This window comes from Lissotriton vulgaris, chromosome 2_1 (genome assembly GCF_964263255.1).
Source record: "Lissotriton vulgaris chromosome 2_1, aLisVul1.2, whole genome shotgun sequence".
Taxonomy (NCBI): Eukaryota; Metazoa; Chordata; class Amphibia; order Caudata; family Salamandridae; genus Lissotriton; species Lissotriton vulgaris.
The window spans coordinates 1,791,606,098-1,791,629,692 of NC_141687.1; the positions used below are offsets into that span (position 1 = coordinate 1,791,606,098).

Below are 23,595 nucleotides of genomic sequence, written 5' to 3' on the forward strand. Positions count from 1 at the left end.
GTATAGCGCATTATGTATGATACTAATGGCGATTCGCATATTGGTAGCGATGTGTCCACGATCACACGGTTGTCAAGGATTAGATATTGCTTTTCCCCGTTAAAAGTCTGTAGTCCAGTAGTACCAGTTGTTGCTGACATCAATAAAATGGTTCACGTGCTGCATTGTTTAACTTTTCACTGTTCGTTACTTGTCTTGTGTTGTGTTGTTGCTGGTCTGCACTGGTATAGTGTTCCAAGCTACATGTGTTGGTAAATTGTTTTCCGACGAGGGTGTGTCTTCAGTGCAGTAGGCACTGTAATGTTTTCAGTGTGCATGAACAATCCCGTGCTGCCACCGCTGTATTCAGGGCAGAGTCCCATTCTGTTCTCAGTCCTGAGCAGCCGGACGTCACTGGTAGTACACAGTGGTGAGCAGTCATCGTGCGTGTTTAGAGCGCAACATGAACATATCAACCATTTGTCTTCCGTGCATGGTACTGAGCAGTAAGTACCATGTACAGTGCACAATCAAGGAAACCACCCATGTTTTGTAAAAAATACAAAATGCACAGTGAGCAGCTTCGCCCTAGCAAATTTTGCACGATCTTGAGCAGTCTTCTTCCTACTTAATTGTGCACAATCCTGAGCAGACACCTCCCTGCCAAAGTGTGCACAATCCAGAGCAGGCTTCTTTCTCCCTACCAAATTGTGTGAAATTCTGAATAGTCTTCACCAATCTAATTGTGCGCAATCCAAAGCAATCTTCTCCCTACCTGTGTACAACCTGGGTGTGGGTGTGTGTGGGTGTGTGTGTGGCTCTGGGTGTGTGTGTGGCTCTGGGTGTGTGTGTGTGTGGCTCTGGGTGTGTGTGGCTCTTAGTGTGTGGGTGGCTCTGGGTGTGTGGGTGTGTGTGTGGCTCTGGGTTTGTGGGTGTGTGTGTGGCTCTGTGTGGCTCTGGGTGTGTGTGTGTGTGTGTGTGGCTCTGGGTGTGTGTGGCTCTGTGTGTGTGGTAGTAATTGCTGTTTGCTGAGCTCGTCCGTAGGGTACAATAGGTCTCACATTTGTGAGAGATTAAGCTAATCGCAATGTAAATGACAATGCCATTTATTTATCTGTTTTCAAAAGCAACACATAAATACAAAATTTGTCATTTACAATGCCAATAGCTCTAACTTTTCCAAAGGCGAAACCATTACATTGTAAATGCTTGTTTCAATTGGTAACCTGTCTTGTACCGATATCCTGTAATAATCGGAGTTCTACTTGTGTCCTCCATCAATCCCAGAAAATCGTTTTTGTGGCATGCAGCTGCTGGTATTCTCCGACAAAGCAGAGTTTATTTCTATATTAATTCTCAAGAGGACTCTTCTGTCTGGGGTGATTTGTTAGTTCGATTTAGTTTGTTCCAAACCTTAGAGCTCTTGGAATGGCTGTCTGAATCTGATCTATTTTGTTTAAACTTGTATCTGTAGTATTTCTTCTAGTGTCTATTATAAAAATATTTTGTTTTTCTATTCTGTCCATAAGCCATTGTGATTAATTTCAGCATATTTAAACTCAACTATTCTATTTTATGGAACTAACTGCTTGGACAAGCACGCCTGTTAAAAAGGAATACATCACTGCATGGCAACTTGGTGAGCTGTGTCGATGATGGGTGCCAAGTTCTTTTTAAAGCACAAACACCCATTTCCTAGAATTGCTTGTAGGAGCACGGGCACTGGCTAGTTTGTTTTCACTATCTAGCGAAATCATGCCAGGAACCTGATTGATAACAACTAGATGATAGAAATTTACAAACAAAAAGAGAATACTTGCAGAGTAAGCGGCTGAAACTGGCAATTGCAGAATATGATGTAGCAATGCTCATGCCACAGTAGTGTATTTAGGTAAATTAAGGGAAACCTTACACACATTTCTTTTCATACGCTGCAACAAGACAGTCTCAACAGGGGCTTTTTCACTGTGGCTGTGATGTGCAACCAACAAACTGGATTCTTTCTTGGTTTTGCCAAATGACCTCGGCCGTATCTCACCAATTCATTAACTAGAAACTGTTTGGTAGGTCTCCTAAAATATTGCAAAAAGAGGTTTTTTTGTTGTTCGTTTGTAGAGCACAGAGGATGATCTCTTGGACTTAATTTACCTTCCTGCACACGGAGTTCCAGAGATTTAGGCAGCACGGCCTCTCCCACAAAGAGATTCAATAAACACATATGGAACTTTGGAACCTGACTTGAGTGAAAAGTCTGGATCTAACAAGTCGGCTGCCCTTTGATTTCAAGGAGACAGATGAGCTTCACCTAATAGGCTAGAACTGTGGAGTGACTGTGTTCCTCCCCTGTTACAGCCCATGCCAGCCCTTGCCCAAGGAAAATTATGTCACCATTCATGGAAGAATAAAACCTCGCTTGCTTCTGGGGATCAACACCGAGAGTTGAATTTTCAGGATTTATTTTTACCTTATTACATACCTTTACAACACTAGTCCGGACTCCATCACAAGTACTGAACATTGTGTGAAACAGAAGTCTACTTCAGATTTTCATGATGCCGGAAGCCCTTTACTATATTAGAAACAATTACTAGGGAAGAATCCTATGCATAGCTCTCTTGAGCTCTTCAATCCCCTGTCTGAGAAGCTCCAGTGAAGAGGCTTCTTACCAGCTCCACATTCCAGTGCCAATTATGTGCAGTGTTTGCAACTGTAGCCATTTTAAATGTAGATCACCGATTAGTACGTAATTAATTATTTTTAACAGGATTCGTTTTTATTCTTCCCTAACAGTTTGCAGGTGGTTTTACTGAAGTTTTGTGACTTTCAAATTCAGAACATAAGACCAACGTTTAAAAAAAAAAAACATTTATCACAATGGAATCATGAAAGGCTCCCTACTAAATTACCTTTATTGCTTTAATTAAACAAAATGCACAACAGTCATGTTGTCGTGGCTTAAGTGGCATCATTAAAATGCTAACAATAGGAGATGTTTGCGACCAACCCTAATGCAGTAGTCAATTTATAACTTATGGCGACTGACAAAAACAAAATGGGGGCTTAAATGAGGTCTCAATCAAGCCTACCAGAAACTTTTGTATCGCCCTCCAATGTATTTGTATAAAACGAAATACTGTTCTGGGCCTTCTGAGTGTGCACACTGTTCACACGCTCGAAGGCAGGTGCTTCTAATGTGCCCAACGTAGGAGTTACATTTTTAGATCTGGTTTAAGTGCACTGTTATTGCATCATTTTACTGGCGGAGTTGTGCCACACTACAAGACAAAAAAGTAGCAAAACGTATTCTTCGAAAAAAAAAAAAAAAAAATTTCCCATTATCAAGAATCTTAGATTTACAAAGGCCAAGCATTTCCACATATTCTCACCCCCACAACATCCTTCACAGCACATATTCAAACCATAAACATGACAGAATACAAGCATACTTACGTTGTGCTAAGGACATTATTTATCTTGTCGATTAGCCCAAAGGAAGGGTCTATTTTGGCATACGCTGCAGATCTCACACCAACCACCACGATAAGCCAACTGAAGGGACTTGACGGAAAGACACCGGTGAGAATTCCATTCTGTAGGTAAAGCACAGAGACGGTTAGGTGTTGTGCTAAATTAGGTGCGGGCAAACAGCCATTGAAAGTCACAAATATAAACAACTGTACATCTATGATGACAAGTTTTTGCCCGAAAGAAACTATAACAGGCATTGTGAGGAAAAGCGGCACAGAAGTCTTACCCTGACTATCCAACGTCCTGTAATAATAAGACTGTTTTGGTGGCTCCCAGTCCCGACTCTGCTAAAATAGTAATCCCACACAGAGTCAGCCAGATAAGCTAAACCACCATGAACTATAGAAGTCACAATGATACACAGCCACTCTTGAGACGACTACTCATTGTCTATGATTATTTAAGGGAATGTTTTACTTACAGATCTTGGCATGGTTAGGATGCTGTTTTATTCTTGCAATAGCAAGTGGCTGTTTTAAAGTTTGTTCAGCCATGTAGAAAAAGGACTACTTTTTTTAGTTCACAGCTACAGAACCAGGGCGATATGTTTAGGTCTATTGCAAGCCATATTCCTAAAGGGAAAAAAAATCTTTAACAAATACATACAGACAAGATTCTTCAACCGCACTGCATGTTGTAGTACCACAAGCGGTGGAGTTACCCTTAAGAACCTGCACTAGTTTGTCCTTGAGGTTTGGCTGGAAGGCCTTTAATGCCAAGTGTTGAGCGAATCACCCGCAACTTCAGCAAGTTAATGTGGATGCAAGTCTCCGCTGGAGCCCTGATTCTTCTGATCTCCACCACTTCCAGATGACCTCCCCAACACAGCAGTAATGCGTCTGTCACTACCGTCACCTCTGGGTGGTGGTGTAGGTAACAGGATGAAGTGCGGGGAAAGGGGCTCCTGCGGTCCAACTGCGACCACTGTAGATCTTTTGCAGCCTCCTCTGACATCGTGATGGAATCAGACCGATTGCCCTATTGTTGGGCCCACCAATATTTCAGGTCACACTGTAATACATAAATGGTGCCACAAAGAATACCCTCAGAACTACAATCTGACAATGCAGAAATGTATCCAGAGCCAGGCCTGTTACAAAGAACAAACAGAAGGTCAGATGACCTTGCTCACCAGTGTTAAAGATGAAACGTGCTTCAGCAGTGACCAGCATTAAGCAGCTTGGGTGGGCAAGAGCAACATCATGCTTAGCACAGCATTGGTTTGTTTTCATTTTTACAGATTTTCCAATGCGGTTTAAATTTTCACATCAGGCTTACCTCATACCCTTTCATCTGTGGAAGGCACAGGTCTGCGCCTCTCCCTCCTGCAATAGATAGCAGGACCCCATGGGAGATTACAATCACATGGTATGGTCCTGACTAGTTATTCAGACCTATTTGAAAATTATTATAGGAATTGTGGAATACGTACTGAGGAACTTCCTAAATTCACACTGCTGGGTATCCTAGAAGACATTGGGGGTCCCTGGGGAGACAAGACACTGGTGGGGTTGGGTACACTGGAAGGTAAGAAAGATATACCCAGGCACTGGAACTCCTCCATTGCTTCCTTCATTGCGGCCTCGACAAATGGGTTGGACTGGTGCACTAAGATGGAAGAGACAATGTATACTGCGTGGAGATGTCCCCGTAAATATGCGAGGGTCTGTAGCAAATGGTGGACGCAATATGGCATAGACATATGAGCCTGGAAGAGGATGGAGTTGTATTTCTTATCTTTATGGTGTTAAGATGAATGATATGAGCGGTACCATTTACAAGTTGTATGTGTTCCAGAAGAGCAGGGGTTTGTAATGTTTTAGTTAATGATAAAAAGAAATTCTATAACACAAAACGTTTGTGTCCTACCTGCTTGTCGGCTCACGACCCTCTCCCCAAAACCAGGTGTACTTGTAGGGTATGGGAGGCTTACCATTTCTTTCCTTTGTTTACATTTCTTCTGGTATATGAAAATCCCCCTGCTCTCTCTTGTGACACTTAGAAAATGTGGCTATCAGATCGGGCACATCAATATAGGGTGCAGATAATTTTCAACACTTGTTTTCCTGAGCAAGTGCTAATGGTAGGAAAGAAGGGTTTTTGTGTGAAAATAATATAGTCAAACTATTTCCTACTGTATTTAATGACATTCCAGGTAGGCTGTTAAACACAAGATTAAGCTTAAAGATTATTCAGAAACTGAGATAACATTTATTATCCTGCGTAACACTGTGAAACTAGGCTTCTGTAACTGATGTAATTTTATATCTCGCTAATCCTCATGTAAAGTGCTCCGATACCTCCGGGGCTAGCCAGTGCTATATAATACTCTACGAATAAAATAAATAAAATAAATGGACAGGCATGCTCTGCGTTCCACACCTGGCCCACACCCACCTAATCCAGCTACGAAAAAACCTGACAAAAGTGGCAGCCTATGTCTGTTGGTGGTGTTGTTATGAGAAGCCTTGATAGCAGCTGGACAAAGACAGTCCTTCGTCAGATCTAAAAGATACATGGACAGGTAAGCATCCATCACCAGCGGAGCAGGACCTTCGATCTATGTTGCCGCTGCGGGTGACAGAAGCGCATGGCAGTTGACTTGCTGGTGAGATAGGGTGGCTCTCAACACCATCTGCAAGTGATGTGCTCGACGAGGAAAGGAGCAGCAAGAGAGAGAGTTGTTAGACAAAGGGACCTGTGCACTGCCCAGAAAATTAACAGTACAACCCCAGACACCCAGCAGAACAGGAATCTAAAGTGCGAATGTCGGCAGCTGGCTGGGGATCTGAGACCGAGGAAGAGCCAGGTTCATGCACATAACAGCCACCAGAGCCTATGGCAGCAATGCAACACTTATAACACAACAAGGAAGCCTGGCTGCGGGCTCAAGGGGGTAACCATGGCTGAAGGCAATGAGAGATGAGAAACCTTTGCACGTTTGCATTGCAATGTGACTGGTGGTATTAAGACTGACATAGAATATGTCTGAGGCAGAGAGACTGGACAATGAACACAAAAATGGGAGATGCCCCCAAGGTGGCAGATGAAGGTGTGCATGAAGACTAATTCAGGGGCCTGAATGGAGAAAGTAGTCATGCTGATTGTGATGGAGCAAGGATTTGCACGTAAAGCGCCTTGCTCGTATGCAAAACCCTTGTCTAAACTGCATAATAATATTAACCTCATTATTCGTCATTTATAAAGTGTTTTCCCAACACGCGGGTGTCCCCAGGATGCTTGCTTGTTTGTTTTTTCCGTACTAAAACGAAGCTTGCACTTAAAATGGCTGCTTCGCTGAGATTCAGTCTGCGCATGCGTCGGTCACACCCATGTGATGTGACGCACTGGCATTCTGGAGGGATTCTGTGCTCATGCGCACTGATGCAAAATATGGCCGCTTGTCTCTCACCACGCTCTCTGCTTGCTACTGCTGCTTTAGCCTATCTGTCTTTTCGCACTAATCCATAATGCTATAGTCATTATAAAGTAAGGGTTGGTTAGATTTTATCATGGTATACAGTGCGATCATTTTTATGTATGATTTTAATTTGTTTTCGCTTACTTTTCATGTACCGCGTCTTTGTGGGCTGGGGCATACATGAGCAACGCCATGCTGAGGCTCCTCTGAACCCTGTCAGCTGACCAGGGAGAGTCCTAACTGCGCAGAAGCTAAAACTAGCCAGCTGGCTCCTGGAGCCCGATGCGCCTGGGAACCCATCCCGAAGATGCAAGATTACACCTTGAATTGTCATACACTGTTGCTATATGCTGGACTCTTGCATTGTCTTCTGTATTCCTATGCCTGGGAACGTGAACCAGGGGGGCGGGTGTGCAAAATTGAATAATTATGATGGGAACGTTGAATTCTAGGAGGTGGTAATGACCGCACCACCTCTCCTGACCAATCACAATGTGGGAAACTGTCACTTGCAACATTAGTGGGTGGTCTAAGGGTCCCCAAAACAGTATAATTGCCCTAGTTTAGCTTAGAAAAATTGTCCGACTTGTCCGAGTAGCAGACCTGTCACTGACCCTACGATCTCAATAGGTGCTCATTCTGAAAGTGCTGCGGAGCACTTTGTCCATACTTTCCACAATCTCCTAAGGGGTGGAAAATCCTAAGTGCTGGCGAGGCACTTTGCTGGGAAATTCAAAAAAAAAATCCAATCGGGGTTTCTGGCGGATTACTTGCAGGAGGGGGTAACGCAGGCGTTGCTGTCCGAAGCTGTGGGTGTTGGTCGTACCCTGGGAGGCCCAGTCCTTGACCTGAACCTGAGGGGTATCCTGTCCTTACTGTCCGTGAGCTGTACCTGCTCGCATTCTGGCATTCCTTTTCTGAGGGTCCCTGTCCCCGTCTTCCCAACTGACCCGTGGCCAGGGTTGGTCTTCAATCTGAATTAGGTAATTATTGATTGTGGGTTCGCGTATCTCTATCTCTCTCTCTCCCTTTTGTCTGATCTGTTAAAGCCTTTTTACCTGTGATATTGCTCTATTGCCGTTGATATATCAAATATATGTGTCTGAATTTTTAGTTGGTTCCTTCTCTCCCCCTCTCCTTTAGGAGTTCATTGATTTTATAAAGCAATAGCATGTTCCCGTTTTTCCCTTTCCTTTAGTGGATTGCAGTGAACTTAGCAAGAATAGCTTAAAACACTTAGGTTAAGTACATGTTCTAGGTCTCATCCCCATTCCTATGTTCTAGTATAAAATTGCAGTGACTAGTTTTGTTCTAAAAACTTCTACCTTTAGTTTTCCCATATATCCTAATGGTCATATTTTTGATGCAAAGTTACCTATTGGTGTTGATTTTAATGTTTGATATATTATTCTGTGTATCGCTTATTATCTTGGCATCTTCTCTTTGACTTCTTATATAAAGTTTTAAACTTCATCAGGTGTCTGTGGTCATTTTTCAGAATTGTGGGAAGTATTTTTCTGATTATAAAGAGTACTTGATGTTAGGCCTGTCTACTATTTTCCCTGATAGCTCTAGGTCCGTCGTAAGAGTTGTGCCTGTGGTAAGTCGGGTACATGGTAAGCAGAGGTAAATCCAAACTTGATTACTCTTAGCAGCGTGCAGGAGGAGAAATCCTCACCCGGTTCACCCAAACAAATTAGTGTGATAATAAAAGGTTTTTGCACGCCAAGGGCCCAGTGCGTGTAAAGGAATTGGTAACTCGGGTGACCTGGGGGAACTGCGCGCTCTAGCAGTAATTTTCTGGCAGCCAGAGGATGGTTTGGACTAGTTAGATTAGGTAGACAGGATAGGTCATAAACAAACCGTGAAGATTAAGTGTGCTGCTGATTTTCTACTGTATTTTTTTCAAAAGGTTTAAAATGTTTTAAGGATTTATATGTAAATGTGCATGATTTTGCATTGCTGCTATAAATATTGCATGTTGAATTAACCCAGAATTGTTTGTAAGTGTTCAGTGTAGTCTGAATCCCCGGGGAAGTATTTTAGCTAACGGTGAGTAGAATCCGGTTAGCTGTTGAAGTCACTAAGTTCGAGGCATTAGTGCAGGGTTAAAGGAGTAACTGGAAGCACTAATTAGGACCTTTGTTTCTGGAGTGAATGATAGCTACGAGTCCGTTATAAAACTTTCATTGCGATATCACCTAGTAAGGGTCGCATACGAAAGGAGTAGTAGGGTCTCTGAGGCTTGTCTGGTAAGTAAAATAGTTCGCTGGTGAAATCCTGGCTCAGTACATATCCCCGACCAAGGTGGATGAGTCAGAGGAATAACGGGTTCTATGTTACTAGCGTGAAGGGACAGGCAAAGAAGTCTATCCAGAGTGCATGAAAAGTAGACAGAAGTGGTTTACTAGTAGCGAAAGAAAAGTCTTTTCTCTCTTTAGAACACTCAGACATAGTGGCAAGCGTTGTGTGTTGTTAACTAAAACTTGCACTCGCACTTTAGAGAAAGTAAAAAGTTTCCGTTACCTTGTAAAGGAGGGAGTCAGTCGGAGAGCTGCTCTGACGTCACTCCGTGCCGCGCTGGTATTGGTCAAAACAGCGGGTGGGTAGTGGAACTGAATTTGTAAAGGAGGGGTGAGTGCCGAAGCGTGAGACTCTGTCTTGCGAAAAGGCCGCGCACCCATTGGTTAACCGTATTTGTATTCTCTGACCTGATTGGGTGGTGCGGAATAAAAGTCGCGCTAGCATTGGAAGCACAAAGATAAACAAAATTAATCCAGCCGAGCTAGAAGCGAGTCTGGAGAGTTGTATGTGGTATCCAGACTTCATACCAAATCCCAAATACCTAGGATTTCATAAGGAGCAGATTGTACGAGGTAGACCGCACATGATGTATGGAATAAAGAGAAAATTGTCATTCTCTGATAAAGTAAAGAATTTTTTCAAAACTGACAAGCCCATTAGAACGAGGGAAGGCGTACTCATTCCCCCGCCAAATACCCCTGCTTCTTTCATGTTGTTTGACAAAGGGTATCACACTTGTGTCTGGCTAGAAAATTGGGCAAAGTATACTGTAGATGACGGAGTCCTAGCATTCCCTGTTGAAGGTACATTTAATGGTCGGATCCTGTTTAACTTAAGGACCCGCATGAATGAATTACACCCTAGACCTAGGTTGACCCAGTACGAAGCTTTAGAGGAATGGGAGATTGAGGCTGCAGAGCGAGATAAACCCCGAATGGATAAGGGGGTGAGTAAGTGGTATCCCAGGCTTCCAACGCCAACCAAAGAGCAGAAAATGAAACAGTGGAGGCAGTCTATGTTAACTGAAGGGCTGTTCCCTATGATGGGGGTATTAGAAGAGAAGAGAGGAAAATGTAAAGAAAAGACCCATCACCTAGCACCTATGGGGGACATAGAAGATGAACACCTGGAAGATTTGTTAATGAAGAATCCACCTCCCTATGTTGCAGAATCAGAACCGGTGCATTCTCAAAATCCCTTTACAAATTACCCCCGAAGTAGGAGGGAAAGTGATACAGACGGAACAGCTACAGGCAGTAAAACTAGGGAAAGGGATGAGTTTTGCAGACCTAAGCCCACAGTCCCAAATTATCAGCCATTCGGAGAAAGTCCCCCTCGATTGGTTGCTCCGACTGCCCCGAGTATTTATCCGTCCTTAGTGCCTCAGGTATTGCATGGCAATTCTGCTGAAAGGGGGTTGCAGGAAAAGGAGAAAGAAGCCCTGACTAAACAGAGGGAGGAATTAGTTAGAACCATTGCCCAGATGCATCCCCATCCTGATTCCTTGACTATTCCGGTAACTATTGGTCCTGCTATTCCAATGTATAGAAATGACCTGACTAGTCCCCATCCTCCTGTTATCACCCCAATACTGCCTACTCCTAGCATCCAGACCCCGAGGAAGGAAGTATTCATAGATGAGGATCAGGAAAGTGAGTGTGAATCTGTGGTTCTGATGGATCTGCCCATAAGGGAGTCGAGGGCCAGTATAGCAGGGACAAGAAGTCAGCCCAGACAAAAGGAGGTGGTGATTGAAAGTGCAACTGGAGTTAGGAGTGCCACTTTAGTTTCCCCTGAAGAATTGGACAGATGGACAAAGGAGCTAGAGAAGGAGACCACTCCCCAACCTAAAGCATTGGAAATATATAAATTAAGAATAGAAATAGAAGAAATGATGGCTGGGAACGTGGGAGTTGAGCGCCTAAGCTCGTATAATGAAGAAGAGTTACTATTCATCAGTAAAAGTCTTACCCGGAGTGCTAGGGTGCTCCATGAAAAGATAATGGATACCGCCACAGAAATGGGGGTTGATGTTAGTCGCTCCAAAATTCTTCAGAAACCCTACAGAGTGGACTTCTCAGACAAGGATTTAGAAAGCCTGAATGTGATGGGAAAACAGATCCAAGTAAGAGAATTGTTGAAAATCTTGCAGAAATGGGGCGAAGTGGGGAAATGGAGAACCAGGTGGGCAAAGAAAAAGGAAGGCAGCAGGGCTGGGTCAGTAACTTCAGAATTCGTATTAAAGGAAGTAACCCCAACTGAAAAATTGTGCCCCATGAGAGAGGTCCCGGGAGGAAAATATGTCCATGTCCCTTGGTCCAGACAAGACATTGTGTCATTTACAAACGACTTCCCGAAATTACGTGAGAAACCAGTTGACTGGTACAGACAGGTAGAACGTTTCATAAAAGTTCAGAAGTGTCTGCTGAAAGACCTGGATGGGTTTTTCGACATCGTGGTCCCTGTAGATTTGTGGACCGACTGTAAAATTGAAATTGATTGGCCCAGTGAGGAATTTCCCAGAGATGAGAAAACAGGAGCTCCCGCACCTGAAGTAATGAGGAAATATGAGCAAGTCATACAATACCTCAAGAAAAAGGTACCAGCAAAGGAGACAGATTGGACCCGTATAGATAGAACCACCCAAGAACGTGATGAAACGGTGCATTCATTTTATGAAAGGTTACTGCAGGTATTCAAAACTTACAGTGGTATCGATAATGTAGACATGAAAGACATGACCCATTTCAGTTATAGGTTTGTGCTAGGATTAAGGCCTGAAATCTCACAATGGATTCGAGATAACAAAATCAGTTGGCAGGGAAAACCCATAGATGATGTCCTGAAATATGCAAAATACTGCGAAGATGAAATCGAAAATAAAAAGAAGGCCCTCAAGGAAAAGGTCATGTGGGCACAGGTGAAATTAGCTGAACAGCAAGAAAAACAGTTAAGTAAAATGACTTCTGATAATAATGTTCAGAATACCAATACTGGGGGGGGGAGGAAAGCCCAGACCTAAAATGAGTCGTGAAGAGGCCATGAAAAAGTTTCCGTGCCATGGGTGCGGCCAGATGGGGCATTGGAGAGACGAGTGTCCACACCTACAGGCCGGTAATGCCCCTGTAAATGGTTTAAATCCACAGGTGCCGAAAGAGGGGACAAGAAAAACCCAGCAACAGGTAAAATTACCTCCAGTACCCCGCGCTCCTAGACAGAATTTTAAGAGTCAGGGTCAGCAGAATGAGAGGGCGGAAGTATGGGAGGTTGAGAGTGAAAGAAATGCAGTCATTCCACAGTACTTGCTAAATGATACCTTCCTTTGTGAGGATCAAGATTGACGGGGCCTGAGAGGGGAGGATGAGGAGTGCGTACTTGGCGCCTCCTTACCGGTAGACCAGACTGGACCATACATTGAAGGAAAGGTAGAGGGAAAAGACGTCACCTTTCTGTTGGACACTGGTGCTACCCGATCTACTGTAAGAACAGTGGATGTTCCTAACCTACCCCTCTCGGGAGAAGCAATCCAAGTAGTGGGCGTCTCAAATCAGATAATAAGTACCCCTGTAACTGAACCAATGGAAATTTCTATAGGAAATTTCAAGGAAATGCACAGATTTGTGGTCTGTGATTCCAGTCCTGTAAACCTGCTAGGACGTGATTTGTTGTGCAAGATGCGTTGTACCATTTTCTGCACACCAAATGGCGTCGAAATTCAGACCCCCGATGAAGATGGCCTGTACAAACTGATGTTAGTCAGACAAGATGCTGATATCAAGCCTTTGACAATTGAGGATTTACCTGAGGAGCTCCAGTTAAGGGTGGTACCAGAAGTGTGGGATTTTACAGGAAAAGATGTAGGCCTGATGGCAAATGTGGACCCAGTGAAAATAGCAATAAAAACAAATGCTGTATACCCCAAAACCAGACAGTACAAAATGAGTGCAGAAGTAAAAGCAGGAGTAGCGACCGAAATTACCAGGCTGCTCGAGGCAGAAATAATAGAAGAAGTGATGAGCAGCCCCTGTAATTCGCCTATCATTGGGATCAAAAAGCCTAGTGGAAAGTACCGGGTGGTGCAAGATTTGCGCAAGGTAAACCAAATTGTTGTGCCTTGCTGTCCTATTGTGCCCAACCCTGCAGTAATACTATATCAGATTCCCTGGAATGCAGAATGGTTCACTGTCATTGACCTATGCCACGCTTTCTTTTCCATCCCATTGCATCCAGAAAGCAAATTCCTTTTCAGTTTTGAATTTGACAGCCATATCTATGTCTGGAATCGTGTCCCCCAGGGGTACACCGAAAGTCCATCGATTTTCAACCAGATACTGAAAAAGTGCCTTGAATCCCTAGTGCTGCCAAGAGAGTCTGTTTTGGTACAGTACATAGATGACCTGTTAGTGGCATCTAAAACCCAGACTGACTGTGTCACTGACACAATTGCCTTGCTGAATCACCTAGGAAAAGGAGGACATAAAGTGTCGCCTGACAAATTACAATTCTGTAAAAACTCAGTAAAGTATCTGGGGCACCAGATAGAAAAAGGAATCAGGAAAGTCACTACCGAAAGGATCAAAATAATCAAAGCAATGGAACTGCCCAGAACACAGAAAGAGGTGAGAATGTTCTTGGGAGTTGTGGGTTACTGCAGACAATGGATTGTAGGATTTGCGGCTCTAGCCCGACCCTTGATAAATATGACAAAGAAAGGAGTAGAAGACCCCGTCCATTGGGACAGTGAAAGCATGAATGCTTGGGTAACTCTGAGAAACTGTCTATGTACCGCACCTGCATTGGGTATGCCTGAGTACACTAAGCCATTTGAGCTGTTCTGTGACACAAGAGAGAATTGTGCTCTTTCGGTCCTGACCCAGGAGCACGGATTAGTCAGAAGACCAGTAGCCTACTTTTCGGCCACCCTAGATCCAGTGGCTGCTGGACTGCCTGGATGCTTAAAAGCCGTGGCTGCTACTTGCTCAGTCTGGAACAGAGTGAGAACATTGTCATGGGACATCCCGTCACTGTCTATGTTCCTCACTCTGTTGTCATCCTACTGACTAGAACTAAGACCCAGTACCTCACACCTAGTCGGCTGACTAAGTATGAGAGAATTTTGATTGGTGCTGAAAATGTAACTATTTCCCGGTGCAATGTCCTAAACCCTGCGACACTGTTGCCTATCCCTCTGGATGTGGAATCTGATGAGGACGGGGAACATAATTGCATCGATCTAACTGAATATAGCACAAAGCCCCGTCCAGACATCCGTGAAATAGCGCTACTTGACGGGGATAAAACAATGTTCGTGGATGGCTCGTGTTTGAGACATGAGAGTGGAAGTCTAAGTGCTGCCTATGCTGTGGTTACACTGACAGGAACCATCGAGGCATCTTACATGCGCGAGGTGAAATCTGCACAAGTGGCAGAGCTCATCGCGTTAACCAGAGCCTGTAAGAGGGGTAAGAACAAGAGAATAACTGTTTACACCGACAGCCAGTATTGTTTTGGGGTCGTTCATGACTTCGGCCAATTGTGGTTACAAAGAGAATTCATGACCTCCTCAGGCACACCTATCCGAAATGGGAAGGTGGTGCATGACTTACTGGAAGCTATCCAATTACCCAAAGAATTGGCTGTGGTCAAGTGTGCGGCTCACAGATCTGGAAATGATGATGTGACTGCCGGTAATAGGTACGCTGACCAAATTGCACAGTTTTGTGCCCGACACCATATGTCCCTACAAATTGCACTGTGGGATGGAACCAGCTGCCAACTTATGTTGTTTGAGAATGTGTCAACGTGGGAAGAATTAAAGGAGTTACAACAAGCCACAGACAGGCAAGAGAAGGGCAGGTGGGCCGCAAATGGATGCGAGTTGAGAGAAGATGGTGTGGTGGTAAATCCGACTGGGGTGCCTGTACTGCCTGATAGTTTGATCGACCCCATGATCAGAATGATACATGAGCCAACACATATGGGAAGAGACGCAATGTGTCGGGTGTTTGAACAGGTGTTCTGTAATTCAAAGTTCAGGAACCAGGCGGAAAGGCTTTGCCAGAGGTGCCTAGTGTGTCAGCAATTCAATGCAGGAAAGAAGACTGTAGTGGAACAGAGCACTATTGGAAAGGCAGTAGGGCCCTTCGTTAGAATGCAGGCAGACTTCATAACCATGCCCAGATGCAAAGGATATAGATATATCTTAGTCATATTTTGTCTATTCTCCAGGTGGGTGGAAGCATATCCAGCTAAGAAAAATGACGCTATCACCACAGCCAAATTATTGCTCAGGGAGTTGATACCTAGGTATGGGATCCCAGAGACAATCGAAACGGACCAAGGTGGGCATTTTGCCAACGATGTCCTAGAAGAACTCTGTAAAGCATTCAAAATGAAGCAAAGATTGCACTGCGCCTACCATCCAGAGGCTTCTGGGGTAGTGGAACAAATAAATGGCACCCTGAAGTCCAGATTGGGAAAAATGTGTGATTCCACAAAAATGAACTGGATAGAGGCTTTACCCCTGGTGCTGATGAGTTTGAGAAGTATCCCGAACCGAAAGACTGGCCTAAGTCCCCATGAAGTGTTGATGGGAAGAGTGATGCGCCAGGCATGGGTACCCGGAAACAAACTGCTAAGCATTTCTGATGATATGGTGCTAGAATACTGCAAGCAGCTGGGTGACCAAGTGCGTTCTCTCTCTCAGCAGATTGGAGAGACAGAAGACGAGTGGCCAAAGACTCCAGCACACAATCTGCAACCAGGAGACTGGGTGGTGTTAAAGAAACACACCCGGAGCAGTTGCCTGAAGCCAAGGTGGGGAAAGCCACGACAAGTGATCCTCGTCACTACCACTGCTGTGAAGTGCGCTGGTGTACCGAAGTGGATCCACGCCAGCCACACCAAGCGGGTATCTGGAGAAAACGCGACTGGAGCTGAAGGCAGCGCAGCTGAAGAGGCTTCCGAGGAAGAGAGTCCGGAGCTAGCTGACATCGAACTGCCGAGCACAAGTCGAGACGTTGAATGGTATCCCGCCGACGAACCAGTTCATGATCCAATACGAACCAGGAAATATTCCTATTTAGACAGTGAGTGGGATAGTCCAGGTGAGTCAGAGATAGAAGAAGAAGGTCAGGTCAACGAAAGCCACACCACACCTGATCAGGACATAGGCCAAGTAGGGTCAGATCAAGACCTCGAGACTCCTCCTGAAACTCCGGAGCCGAGAAAGGGACAGTTAGAAATTAGAGCTGACGTTCATGCAGAAGAAAGCGAAGAGATCGAAGAGCATGAACAGGAACAGATAGAACTAGATCAAAGTGCTCAGACAACGGAAACAACAGTAACCAGAAATAAGAAGAAAGTGCGTTTTGAATCTGAGCAGGGTCAAAAAAGGGACCAGGCAGAAGAAATAGACGAAAGACCTGGAACTAGTCAGACAGGCAGGAAAACAGAGGTGCCACCACAAAAGGTGAAAAGAGTGCACGAAGAAGGCGAAGTCTCCTCAACCACTGGGAGGCACGGAGGAAGAAGTGCACCCCGATACGTCAAGAGACTAAGGCTCAGACTAAAGACAGTCGAAGAAAACGATAAAGACCGGAAAAGGGCTCAAAGTGAAAGAAATGCAGCCCAAGGCAAATCACTGAGAAAGAGCGACAGAATAAAGAAACAGAATCGACTGTATCGGAGCCCTGAGTGGACGTACTTTGTGTTGGAGGAAATTGACGAGCCACACCACAGTGGCAACAGTGACAACGAGTCCATTGCTGATCGGAGTTCGGACGAAGACCCTCCTTGAGAGAGCCCCGAAGTGAGCCTTTGGTGCAAAGAAACGAAGAGGGGTAGCAAAAGCCACCTGTAAGCTAAATATGTCTGATCCGAATGTCTTTGGGAGATCCCGGTGTGGGTGTCTCAAAACCTGTTGTAAAATATGCTTGTGTAGTGTAGCCATGCTAATAGTAATGTGGATAGGACTAACTGTTTTCCTACCTTTTATGATAAGTAAAGATCCAAACTTGTCCCCTACTGAACCCGAAGCAGTAGATGTAGGGGTTGTACAGACTGCAGAAACACCACGAAGCCTAGTAAGACACGACAAAAGAGTAGGACTGACACACACACGACCTAATTTAGAAGCACCAGATGAGGATGGACTACATTTTCACAAAATGAAAAACAGGACGCATCTAAATGTTTTTGCTAACTTGTTAGTGCATTATGTAGAAGCTATGGAAATAGAGGACTGTTATGTCTGCATGAAGCTACCAACCTCAGTGGCTGAAGGCGTGACATACCACCATCTACCTTTGACCTATGGAATCTCCTGTAGTATATTAGCTAGCCTGTTCTATAGAAGCACCTTGCAGTACTATTATTCAAATGATGACGTAGTATTTTCTGAACTTCCTGTTAGAGGACACTTGAACCGTGTACATACTACAAGTGACGTGACCCGCTATATGGGAGAATATTTCCTGACTATAGGTAACATAGATTTAGATCAAGCAAGAGAAGATAATCTGACCTGTTCACTGATGAGGATGGACTACATTTTCACAAAATGAAAAACAGGACGCATCTAAATGTTTTTGCTAACTTGTTAGTGCATTATGTAGAAGCTATGGAAATAGAGGACTGTTATGTCTGCATGAAGCTACCAACCTCAGTGGCTGAAGGCGTGACATACCACCATCTACCTTTGACCTATGGAATCTCCTGTAGTATATTAGCTAGCCTGTTCTATAGAAGCACCTTGCAGTACTATTATTCAAATGATGACGTAGTATTTTCTGAACTTCCTGTTAGAGGACACTTGAACCGTGTACATACTACAAGTGACGTGACCCGCTATATGGGAGAACATTTCCTGACTATAGGTAACATAGATTTAGATCAAGCAAGAGAAGATAATCTGACCTGTTCACTGCAAGAGCAGGAAAAGATGTTTATAAAGATGGCAGACAGAAGGAGAGAAAAGTTTCAGAAGAAGGCAAATGATGAGAAGGATAGGATCCCTAGGTGGGCTGAGCACATGGATAACACCTCAGGAGGCGAAGCCAGTCCTGCCTTGTTGCTGGATTTTGAAAGAAAGGGGAAACTTTGTATCCATAGGGAAAAGACAGAGTACTATAACAATGTATTCATCGGTTCCAGCGAGTGTGAACATAATTACAAGGTAATTGGAGGTTGGGGTTTCAAAAATGGGTCAGAACCTGTGTTTCCCGGAATATATTATATATGTGGGAACAAGGCTTATTTCAAATTGCCGGATCACTGGTATGGAAGCTGCTACTTTGGCATTGTTTTCCCGAAAATATACCATGTGAATAATGCAGCTGGAAGCGATGAAGAAACTAATGGCTTAGTGCGTAGTAGACGTGAAAGTGTAGGTGAAATTATAGGTGATATTTTTAGTGCACTGATACCTGGAATGGGGGTAGTTCTGAACACCCATAGAATCTGCAAACTGTCTACAGAAGTGGACCGGTTATCAACGGACACTGCTGCTGGTTTCCTGCTGGTCAATACGGAAATGGTTGCGATCAGATCAATGGTTTTACAAAACCGTCTTGCCCTTGACACCCTATTAGCAAAAGAGGGCGGAGTCTGTAGAATGCTGAAAGCGCAACATTGTTGCACTTACATTCCTGATAAAAGTATCGAATTAAAACAATATGTGAAGAACATAACTAATTTGGAAAGGGAACTCAAACCATTGGAGGTTGACAGTGCCTGGACGAGACTGACTGGAGGTCTCTCCTCTATAGGTAGTTGGTTTACTAACTTAGGTAAAAATCTTTTGTGGAAAATACTGATGCCAATAGTTATAATAGGTGTGATTGTGTTGATCATTTTTATCTGCTGCAAATGCCAAAAGTGCAAAAAGAAATATACAGTAAATCAGAGGGGGGTGAAAAGAAACATTGATGAACTAGAACTAGAAGAGCTAAAGAGTGCAATTTACAAAAAGGCGAAAAATCACCACTCTCATAGGGAAGCTGAAAGAAAACTAAACAATAAGTTTATTGAAATTGAAATGGACGATGTGGATGAATGAAAAAAGTTGGCATCTGTTTCCTTCATGTAGTGATGATAGTAAATATCATCAAAGAGGGGATTGATGGAGCAAGGATTTGCACGTAAAGCGCCTTGCTCGTATGCAAAACCCTTGTCTAAACTGCATAATAATATTAACCTCATTATTCGTCATTTATAAAGTGTTTTCCCAACACGCGGGTGTCCCCAGGATGCTTGCTTGTTTGTTTTTTCCGTACTAAAACGAAGCTTGCACTTAAAATGGCTGCTTCGCTGAGATTCAGTCTGCGCATGCGTCGGTCACACCCATGTGATGTGACGCACTCGCATTCTGGAGGGATTCTGTGCTCATGCGCACTGATGCAAAATATGGCCGCTTGTCTCTCACCACGCTCTCTGCTTGCTACTGCTGCTTTAGCCTATCTGTCTTTTCGCACTAATCCATAATGCTATAGTCATTATAAAGTAAGGGTTGGTTAGATTTTATCATGGTATACAGTGCGATCATTTTTATGTATGATTTTAATTTGTTTTCGCTTACTTTTCATGTACCGCGTCTTTGTGGGCTGGGGCATACATGAGCAACGCCATGCTGAGGCTCCTCTGAACCCTGTCAGCTGACCAGGGAGAGTCCTAACTGCGCAGAAGCTAAAACTAGCCAGCTGGCTCCTGGAGCCCGATGCGCCTGGGAACCCATCCCGAAGATGCAAGATTACACCTTGAATTGTCATACACTGTTGCTATATGCTGGACTCTTGCATTGTCTTCTGTATTCCTATGCCTGGGAACGTGAACCAGGGGGGCGGGTGTGCAAAATTGAATAATTATGATGGGAACGTTGAATTCTAGGAGGTGGTAATGACCGCACCACCTCTCCTGACCAATCACAATGTGGGAAACTGTCACTTGCAACATTAGTGGGTGGTCTAAGGGTCCCCAAAACAGTATAATTGCCCTAGTTTAGCTTAGAAAAATTGTCCGACTTGTCCGAGTAGCAGACCTGTCACTGACCCTACGATCTCAATAGGTGCTCATTCTGAAAGTGCTGCGGAGCACTTTGTCCATACTTTCCACAATCTCCTAAGGGGTGGAAAATCCTAAGTGCTGGCGAGGCACTTTGCTGGGAAATTCAAAAAAAAAATCCAATCGGGGTTTCTGGCGGATTACTTGCAGGAGGGGGTAACGCAGGCGTTGCTGTCCGAAGCTGTGGGTGTTGGTCGTACCCTGGGAGGCCCAGTCCTTGACCTGAACCTGAGGGGTATCCTGTCCTTACTGTCCGTGAGCTGTACCTGCTCTGGCATTCCTTTTCTGAGGGTCCCTGTCCCCGTCTTCCCAACTGACCCGTGGCCAGGGTTGGTCTTCAATCTGAATTAGGTAATTATTGATTGTGGGTTCGCGTATCTCTATCTCTCTCTCTCCCTTTTGTCTGATCTGTTAAAGCCTTTTTACCTGTGATATTGCTCTATTGCCGTTGATATATCAAATATATGTGTCTGAATTTTTAGTTGGTTCCTTCTCTCCCCCTCTCCTTTAGGAGTTCATTGATTTTATAAAGCAATAGCATGTTCCCGTTTTTCCCTTTCCTTTAGTGGATTGCAGTGAACTTAGCAAGAATAGCTTAAAACACTTAGGTTAAGTACATGTTCTAGGTCTCATCCCCATTCCTATGTTCTAGTATAAAATTGCAGTGACTAGTTTTGTTCTAAAAACTTCTACCTTTAGTTTTCCCATATATCCTAATGGTCATATTGTTGATGCAAAGTTACCTATTGGTGTTGATTTTAATGTTTGATATATTATTCTGTGTATCGCTTATTATCTTGGCATCTTCTCTTTGACTTCTTATATAAAGTTTTAAACTTCATCAGGTGTCTGTGGTCATTTTTCAGAATTGTGGGAAGTATTTTTCTGATTATAAAGAGTACTTGATGTTAGGCCTGTCTACTATTTTCCCTGATAGCTCTAGGTCCGTCGTAAGAGTTGTGCCTGTGGTAAGTCGGGTACATGGTAAGCAGAGGTAAATCCAAACTTGATTACTCTTAGCAGCGTGCAGGAGGAGAAATCCTCACCCGGTTCACCCAAACAAATTAGTGTGATAATAAAAGGTTTTTGCACGCCAAGGGCCCAGTGCGTGTAAAGGAATTGGTAACTCGGGTGACCTGGAGGAACTGCGCGCTCTAGCAATTGTACCTGAAGACCTGATAAACTAGCATTGGCATAACCAATAGGTCTCGCTTTTGGGACCTTATAAGTATTTAGTTATGCAGCACAATATCTTTGGTGCAACAAAGTCCACTGTTGCACGGCTAAACACTTCTAAGGTCTCAAAGGCGAGTCCAATTGGCTAATGCAATGCTTGTTTAATTAACTAAAGCCCTGCCACAAACTACCCATGTTTACGGACATCAGACCATGACTGCCTCGCTGCCAGCTCAAACGTGTGTACAGATAAACAACCGGATTTGCAGGCAGCATGAGGCAGCAAACCTCTCTAGTTCGACAGGAGCGGGCAAGTCCGGCTGTTTACCACCTCAGCGAAAGGCGCACATGCCGTGTTTGAAGTAGCGAGGGTGTCCTCAGGACATGGGGCGAAAGAGAGATGATTAAACCTCCATGTGTCAGGAAGGTGGGGGTGAACCCTGCATTTAAGAGAAATGAGGTGGCGACAGAAAACAGTTTACAATCTAATGCCTGTGTGGAAAGGTGTCGGAAGGGGAGGAAAGGTTACACCCATTTCCCGCCCACCCCATTCACCACCGTAGAGGTAATATTCAGTAGTGAAGGCAGTGGAAAATTCAAATGTGGCAAACCCGTAGTCATATCGTATTTTCTACGATGAAAAAGATGTAGCAGAAAAGATGTGGAAGAAAAAACATTCACTCAGAGTCCTGACCATACAGATTACACTTCTGAGATTATCAGGTAATGCACAAATAAAAAAGCAAGCAATTGAAAAATCAACAAATTATTATTTTTTTATAATAGGCCAGTTTACTGGTACCCGAAGCCCAAAATAAATTGTGCGGAAATTCCCAATGTTCCTAGGAATCTAATCAACCAGTCGGCTGGCACATTATCCGTACCTTCTACTAGAGACCAATTCATGTACTGTGCGTTGTTTGTTTTTTTGTTTTAAACAAAATGCACCATTTGCGCTTTTAAGTAAATTCTACTTGGTTCTGGAATTGCAACTCGTGAGCGAGCAAAGGCATATTTCATTTTATGCTCATTAAAACAACTTAGCTGTATTTGATTTTCTGGGTGGGTCTTAGCTGGTCTTTCACTGTGGCCTGAAAGGGGTAAAAACTACAAATATGGCCGGGCTGGCATCTGCTGCGTGAGGCTGTCTGGATAAACTGTTCAGAACTAGTATCAGCCCTCCAACGCTGTAAGGTTTGAAGTAAGCTTCTATTCTGTCATATGCTCACATTTTCTCTGATGGACAACTTTGAATTTGGTAGATACATTCTGCTCAAAGAGTCAATGATTAAAAGGTGGTATTTCTGACATCATCTACATTTCATGTCATCTAGCATATTCCTTTGGTTCATATGCAAAAAATAAAATATTTGTTTCATTGGTTAAGCAAATTGAAAAAGTATATGACCATCACAGTGTTGGACCTCACTGTATGACAACATGCCTTGTAATACCAAATCTTGAGGTTTCATATTCCAGAAGTGGGCCACGCATCAAATATAAAGAAAATACGCACGCGCCTCGAGCAACAAGTTTTGAGAAGCGGTGGCAGCAGGGGGAGGGGAGAGAGGAGGGGGCTTGCGCCTGTTTCCCTTGTGGGAGCAAGCAGGACCCATCTGTTAATTACAAACAGAACGTTTCAAAGCTCGCTCCCGCAAGGGAATCGCCAAACGTGCACACGTTGCCATTGAAATCAATGCAACGCATGCACGCATGTTTTTGGCCTCAAAAAGCGAATCGATATCAAGAGGTCTCCTCCTAAGCAGCGCATGAACGCTGCGTAGGTGAGACCTAAAAACTATGCAGAAAGCATTTTGTCCTGATCAGCGTCTTCTGTGAGAGCTCAAACCAGTACCACAAAAAACTGTTTATCAGGAGCAGGGGTGCTGGGGGGTGACAATCCAATATGCAGCTTTACCATCTGTTTCGCCAAAGAGGACTTACTTTACAGACTTAGGATATTTAAACATGAACTGAGACATGGGCTGAGAAAGGTTGTAGAGAAAAGCCTTTATGAACTTCAACGCATCTCTGGGCTAACAGACTATAGAGCTGCTACAGGATATGGGCTTGGTGTACGTCCGGTAGAATCTGTGGAAGCTGCTAAAGTGAAAAGTACAGAGACACTG

The 23,595-nt window shown here is 44.0% G+C and overlaps 1 protein-coding gene across 4 annotated transcripts in view; it reads right to left on the reverse strand.

Annotated features, from left to right (window-relative positions):
• The window catches only part of CPT1A (carnitine palmitoyltransferase 1A), a 404,991-nt gene that overhangs the window by 311,841 nt on the left and 69,555 nt on the right, over positions 1-23,595 (reverse strand). For all 4 annotated transcript variants that reach the window (XM_086957836.1, XM_086957839.1, XM_086957840.1 and 1 more), the window contains exon 3: positions 3,430-3,569. In XM_086957836.1, the coding sequence (XP_086813962.1) occupies positions 3,430-3,569 (140 nt within the window). The remainder of the gene's footprint in view (positions 1-3,429; positions 3,570-23,595) is intronic.